This window comes from Lipotes vexillifer, unplaced genomic scaffold (genome assembly GCF_000442215.2).
Source record: "Lipotes vexillifer unplaced genomic scaffold, Lipotes_vexillifer_v1.1 scaffold811, whole genome shotgun sequence".
In the NCBI taxonomy this organism is placed as follows: Eukaryota; Metazoa; Chordata; class Mammalia; order Artiodactyla; family Lipotidae; genus Lipotes; species Lipotes vexillifer.
The window spans coordinates 186740-193875 of NW_006775554.1; the positions used below are offsets into that span (position 1 = coordinate 186740).

The 7136-nt window shown below is 50.1% G+C and overlaps 1 protein-coding gene across 1 annotated transcript in view; it reads left to right on the forward strand.

Annotated features, from left to right (window-relative positions):
* POLR3E (RNA polymerase III subunit E) overlaps positions 1 to 6801 on the forward strand; it is a 31587-nt gene extending 24786 nt beyond the window's left edge. Inside the window, 4 exon segments of the mRNA XM_007449970.1 lie at positions 1 to 343; positions 2624 to 2701; positions 5370 to 5495; positions 6421 to 6801. The exon segment at positions 1 to 343 is cut by the window's left edge and continues 11 nt beyond it. Coding sequence (XP_007450032.1) covers positions 1 to 343; positions 2624 to 2701; positions 5370 to 5495; positions 6421 to 6477 — 604 coding nt within the window. The 3' untranslated portion in view covers positions 6478 to 6801.
* Positions 6802 to 7136: the final 335 nt, after the last annotated feature.

Below are 7136 nucleotides of genomic sequence, written 5' to 3' on the forward strand. Positions count from 1 at the left end.
AGAGCGGGGGGCGGAGGATGAGCAGCCCATGGACACCTCGCCCAGCGGTGGCCTCCACAGCAGGCTGGCCAACGGGCTGCCTGCTGCGCGGGCGGCAGGCGGGGACAGCTTCAACGGGCAGCCGCCCTCAGGCTCTGCCGGTACCCCCGTGGCCCGGGAACTGAGGGCCTTCGTGGAGGCCACCTTTCAGAGACAGTTTGTGCTCACGCTGAGCGAACTCAAGCGCCTCTTCAACCTGCACTTGGCCAGCCTGCCTCCCGGCCACATGCTCTTCAGCGGCATCTCGGACCGCATGCTGCAGGACACGGTGCTGGCCGCCGGCTGCAAGCAGATACTGGTGCCTGTAAGTAGCGCCTGCTGGACCAGCAGCACACTCCCCCTCGGAGGGCTCCTGGGTTGGCAGCATCTTTCCTGGCTGAAAGTGGCTGTGGAGAGAACCTGGTGCCAGAGTGGCCTGAGCCCTGCCGGCTTTGGGGAAACAGCTGTTTGTAGGGCGCACGGGGCAGGGGCACTCGGGAGACTGTTGGCCTTGGTGTGAATCTCGGCTCCCACGTGGTTGCTGGGTTTACCTCGGGCCGGTCAGCCTCTCGGCTCTGCACCCTCATCTCAAGTGGGTGAATGTTAGTTTTTGTGTCACAGGGCTTTGGTGAGGGCTGAGTGGGAGCCTGAGGCTGTCACCTGTTGGCTTGGCACAGAGCAGGGCCTTCCTTGGTCACGCCGGCTCCCCGTCCCAGGGTCTAGCCCCTTCTTGTTCCCTCATTCCTGTCAGCTTTGCCGTTTTTCAAGATAATTTCACTTCTAGTATCATTTGATCTTCTTGCAACGGTAGATGAAGAAACCCGAGTTTCAAAGAAGTAGAATGACCTTGTTTAAAGCTCACGTACCCAGGAGGTGATAGAGCTGGAAGTTGAACTTCTGCAGTGGCTCCAAGTCTTAAATCCTTTCTGCTTCAGCTGAGATGAGCTGGCCCTCTCACCAGAGCCCCCAGCTGTGCCTGGGCTCCTGCCGGTGGGCCTCCCTGCCCTGGAGGCTGGCTGGCCAGCGTGGCTCTGTGGCCTTTCCATTAGCATTTCTGGGGCCAAGCCTGCAGGTGCAGGGGCGGGCCACCCCCCTCCCCCAGGCTTCTGGGCTTCTTGTCCCGTCATTGGAAGGGGCCCTAGAGGGGAGGAAGTGCAAGAGCAGAGGGACCCTTGGAGACCATCTCCCTGCGCTGAGGGTGAAGCGTGCCAGGCTGTGGTCCCAGGGAGGCTGTGCTCGTCATTCTCTCTCCCAGGCTCTGTCCAGACGTGGCAGCACGTGGGGTGAGGTGGGGCTGTGTCTGCCTCTTAACAAGGGAGCGCTGACGTCTGCAGTCTAAGGTCAGAGGCACCTGCGGCCTTGGGTGATGTGAGGCAAAGGCGCATCCCTGTGTACGTGAGGAGCAGAAACTAGGACAAGAGGCCCTGGGTCCCAGGCTGGCTGGGGTGTCCCGGGGGATCTGGCCCTCGTGGCACGGAGCCTCCTTGGTGAGCTCTCTACAGAAGGTACTGGGGTTTGGGGGCCCTGCCCTGTTTGGAGCCACCCTTGTCCACCTAGCAAACGGGTCCAGTTATCTGCAGACTCGCCTTTTGCTGACTGACTGAGCCAGGCAAGGGAGGGGCGCCTGCCTGATGTTAGCCAGGCCATCTTGTGCTGTTGGAGTGGATAGAGGGCGAGGGGCATGGAGTGGGCCACCTTTGGGACTCGTGATCCTGTATCATAGTCATGTCCAAGGTGGAATGTTCCTAGACCTGTCCAGCCTTGTTTTTTTTTTTTATACAAGGGAGCTGAGGCCCAGGGAGAGCAAGTACACTCGCAAAGACTTGAGTTTAACTCCTGGTTCTACCACCTATTAGCTGTGTGACCACAGACATTGAGTGAACTCTCCGAACCGGGCTTTTCTCATGGAGAGTGGAGGCAGCAACACCTCGCTTCCTCTGTGGTAGCAAATGAGACTGTATATTTAGAGCCCCACCTGGGACTTTACATGGTAGGAACTGTTACTATTGCTTGTGTTGAGGTGCCACTCCACCAGGCGCCCCCTCCTCCGTCCCCCTTCTCCAGGAACCAGGAGCCCGGGCCACCCTTTCCTCGGCCCATCTTCGGACGCTGCTGAGCTGCGAGGCACGGGCCGCTTAGGGTCGGGCAGCCCCTCTAACCCGTACAAGCACGGCCCTTGTGGGAGGGATTGAAAGGAATTCCCAGGATATTCCTAAGGAGTTAACGGGGGTGGGAGTGCTTCTCAGGACACGGCGGAGGGTTGATACTTAGGGTGGGAGGACACAGGATGTTAAAGCAGAGAGGAGAGCTAATGCCAGGCTGACGGGAAAACAGAAGCAGCCTCCTCCCCGCCTTACGGAGCACGGCCGCAGGCTGCGGGCCGGTGCGTCCGGCTCCTCACAGGAGCCTCTCCGCACGTGGGGAGTGGCTGGCGAGGAGGGGGACTCAGAGGCAGGTGTGCGATGGCCCGCGGCTGGTGGGAGGCAGGAGCTGGGACTGGAACTCTGTTCCCGGAACTGGGTGGGTGCAGACTGAGGGCCCCGGGGGAGGGAGGGTCCAGGTGGTGAACCCGAGATCAGCCAGCTCACACCTGGGCCTTGGTCAGTTTCCCCCACAGACGGCTGCTTCCCCCGATGAGCAGAAGGTGTTCGCCCTCTGGGAGTCTGGAGACATGAGTGACCAGGTGAGGTGACCTTTGCTGCCGTCCTCCCAGGAGCAGGTCGGTGTTCTGCAGTAGGTTAGACCTTTGGGGAGACCCAAAGTGCGGTTGTGTCCACTTCAGATTTTCCAGCCGCTCCCAATTTTAAGTATTCTGGCTCTGTGTCTCTGTGTACTTCAGACGTGCTGGATGTGCCGGTAGTGTGGGCCAAAACCAGTGGTTTCCAAATGCCAGTCTGGACCATCGGCATCAAAATCGCCTTTTAAAAAATACAGAGATTCCCAGGACTGACCTCAGAGATTCAGTTCAGTCCCATAGGAATGGGGTAGGGTATTTAAGTTTCTGCAAAGCTTTCTAGATGATTCTGATGCCCCGGCAGGCTTGTGAACCTGTGACGGACCACATTTTTCAGGTGGCTGATGGCGGTAGGAATTAAAAGGATTCCTTATCAGATCTCAGGTGCTGGATCAGATCTCAGGTTAGAGAAATTGGTCGTTTTGCCTCTAGTCACACCCAGACAGGAAGGGTCACGGGTGTCCAGTGAACAGAATATGAATGCAGCCAGCAGCACCTGAGGCCCAGAAGTTTTCCTTAAATCATGAGCTTGCCTGAGTTTTAAAGATTAAGATTTAATTGCTAAACTCCAATTGATCTGTCCTTTTCCAGGTCCTATCCCTCAGGGGTGGGGAGAAGGGGAGTGAGCAAAGGCCCACTGAGTTTTGTGTCCCCTTTTGCCTCTTGGAAGGGGACTGACAGGCAGGCTGAGAATACCAAAGCGGCAGGGCCTTCTGTGATGGTGCCGTAGATGGAGAGCAAACTGGAACAGTCTCTGTGTGCTTTTGGCCAGAATAGGTGGCATCTGGGTTTCCTACTCCTGAAGTACTCCAATCATTGAAAGGAAAAAAGTATTAAGTGCATGTTCTTAAAAATAAGTAACACTGAAGCTATATGGGAAACCATCTCCTGCCTTGCCTGACCTGATTCCCACGCCTCAGAGGCAGTCACTTTTTAACTACAAGATACCACCAAAAGAGTTCCTCCATTTAAAAAAATTATTATATATATGCAAAATGTGCTTATACTGCTCTCTGATGTCTCAACTTGATGTTATCAGTGGGCTTCCTGTTGTGGTGGATGAGGATTTAGTTCTCAGCTATGGGAGAATGTAGACAGGTGTGGGGTGTGTTATGACAATTTTTTTGTTAAATCATATATCAATGCTTATAGCATCATGACTGGAAATTTGTTCATTGTAGAGCCAAATACCAGTAGTATCTATGATTATATCTCTTTTTTTTCACTTTTTTCCAGCTTTATTGAAATATAATTGACATCATTTCTTCTTTATACTTCTTCCTATTCTCACTTACGTGGTTTTCTGAACACGTAGATACCAAGAGTAGTACCGTTCTTGAGTCTGACTCCCCGGATGCCTCTCCAGCAGGACCAGCTCCATGTCTCTTGCTGGCTTGCAATCTTTTGTCTTCCTTCTTGCTTAATTTTAGCTTCTAAGGGCACAGAGGAGTTGTCTGCATTCTTCCACGTCTTAAAATGGCTTGCTTTTGTCCTCCGGTTTTATTATTTGTCTGGGACTAGGATTTTGGAGGGCAAATCATTTTCCTCTGAATTTAAGATCATTTTCCACTGTATTCAAGCTTTCAGAGTTGTCGTGCACTGATACTCTGTTCGTTGGTCTTTTCAGTTTGATCCACACCCTTCCCTTAAACCAAACTACGGTTTTCCTCACTCCACGTATAGCACATCAGTGCAACTCCAGATGCACCCTGGTGTGGATTATTACTGTACTGGACAGTTGAGTCATTCTTACGAAGTTCTGTGATAGATTTATAATTCTTGTACCTGTTTTTTTCTGTTCTTCCAGAATTCTTAGGTCATATGTTGGAACTAGAGGATCAAATCTTTTTTCTCTCATTTAACACCTTTTGTACTTTGCAGGGGGTGGGGATTTTGACTATCCTGTATCCTTCCTATTTAGTTTTTCTTTGGGACATAATGCTTTTCATGGCATCCTGTCTTGTTTGTGTGCCAAGACTTTAAGCCACTCACTCATCCTGTTCTCTGTCTTCACGCAGTTTAGATGGTGGCTTCACCTGCCTACTGAATCAGTTACCACTCCTGTTCCCCCCCCCCCCCCCCCCCCCCTCAGCCGAGGGATGGCCTCCAACTGTGATTCGGAAGGTGCCAGCATTCTCCCTACTGCAGCCATACCAGCAGCTCCTTGGGCCTGGTTTATCTTCCCTCTGCCCCCACCCCACCTCCCCATTGTACTATAAACACACTTGCGGGGGGGGGGGGTCTTCCCTGGTGGCCCAGTGGTTAAGACTCCGCACTCCCTGCATCGGCAGGTGGACTCTCAACCACTGCGCCACCAGGGAAGCCCACCACTCCTGTTTTTTAATCACGAAAAAGTATGTCTGAATCACTCATCCTCTGCCGATGCCTCACTGGGTTTTTGTTCTTGTGGGCATATACCTTTATTTCTTCATTTTATTGGGGTCTTAAGAGGTGACAAATTGGCCAAACGTGTTTGTCTTTAACCAGAAGTCCTGAGCAAGGACTTTGATCAAAGACTGCAGCGTGGAGTTAGGTCCATAGCCTTTGGGTTTCTTGTTTGGGGATGTTTCTCTTTCAGGTGATTATTTCCCATAATAACATGTTTTTGCTACTAAAGCATCGACAGGTTTTGCTTGAAATTTTTTCCAAAAATTACCGGGTGCGCCGGAACATGATCCAGTCTCGGCTGACTCAAGAGTGTGGAGAAGATCTGAGTAAACAGGAGGTGGATAAAGTGCTAAAGGTACATCCATTTTGTGTATGATAATATCCGGAGGCTCCAGGCTCTTGCTGACGGTGAGCTTAAGACCGGGGCGCCCACAGCTGGCTCCTCCCTGTCTTAGATAGAGGCTGACAGTGTGTGGAAAGGCACCTAGTCTCGTGCCTTTCCTACTGCTGTGTTTATAAATCTGGCTTCCTCTGGACTCCTCCCCAGCCGGTCGGGTCTTCAGCAACAGATAATTGGCATCGGTGTGGTTGGTATATGCAAAAGGACTAAATTGAATAAGACGTAAGCTCCATCTTAAAAAAATATAGTCATCCTTTACGGTGCCAGGGCCTAGATTCGAATCCTTACCCCACTCGTTTGAATCGTGTACTACTTTCATGGTTTTTGCCATAGCCACATACTAACTCTTGTGCTACTTGCTTTTAGTAGAACAATTTTTAAATAGAATTTAGTTTAAAAAGGAATATATCATTTGTCTAGTATATGAAAATACTTAATTCCTGTTAAGCATTACCTATAATGCCTTTATGGATTGACTCTGTGGTACAAATATCATACTTGTAGAAGCGTTGGAACACTGAAAGCTGATGACAAATCCCCTATATTCTAGTATTTTTATATTCCAGGTCCATAGATGCTGATGCTATTTGTGAAGCACTTTTGTTCTGGTCAGCTTATATTCAGTTTTTGTATTTTGTGTTTATAGAGCACATTCATTTATAGTCCCTCACTCTGAAGATAACCCCTGAGGAGAGGAGGGGCTTGAGGCCCACACATGGAGGAGGCTGGGTGGTGACCACAGTGATGTGGTCAGGCAGATTTTGATCTCCCATTTGTGTTCTCTCCATTAATCATAAATCAAGTTTTGATAGTCTGCGTAGAATGTAAGTAGCTCCTTTTCCTGCTAAAGTCTGCCCTTGACATGTTTCTCTATTCATAGGACTGCTGTGTAAGCTATGGTGGCATGTGGTACCTTAAAGGGACAGTACAGTCTTGACAATAGTTGCAAACCACTAACCCAGTGAATTCAAGCCCAAGGAAGGACGGCAGAGCCAGCAGAGGTGGAAGTAGAGTCTCGATTGCTTCAGAAGACTTGGAGCAAGAGGAACTGACCATCTCGTGGCCTGTGGCATTGCACTGTCCAGTGGACAGAGGGGATCATACTCAGCCAGTGGCAGGGTCAGCTTAAGTTAGACCGCTCCCAGAAGAGACAAGCTGGGACCTTCTCTGCAGTACAGTTTGAAATTCCTGATGTATTTTGTTTATTATTTGGTTCCATTCTCATAATAAAGAGAGTGTATACTGACATGGGCAGGATGATGAAAATCATGGTTTAATATTTTACTTTCAAACTTAATGCCAACAAGGTCTAGGTTATGTTTACAAGAAAACCTCAAGGTTTTTAATATTTAAAATGCCTAGAAGCCAATATTAAGTCTTCAGTTATCTATCTGCTAAGACTTCTGCCAATTTCGTTAAACAAACCAAACTGAATTGTTTTACTGTTGGTTTCCTGTGGCCATTTTCCCTTTTAAAACAACCTACTTTATGTAGCAGTCTCAACTGTTTACATGAACCATAGCAAAAAATCAGAATCAAATCCATTTCTTCTTAATGTTTGCATAAGGATGCAAGCAAAACCAGGTAAGTATGGAA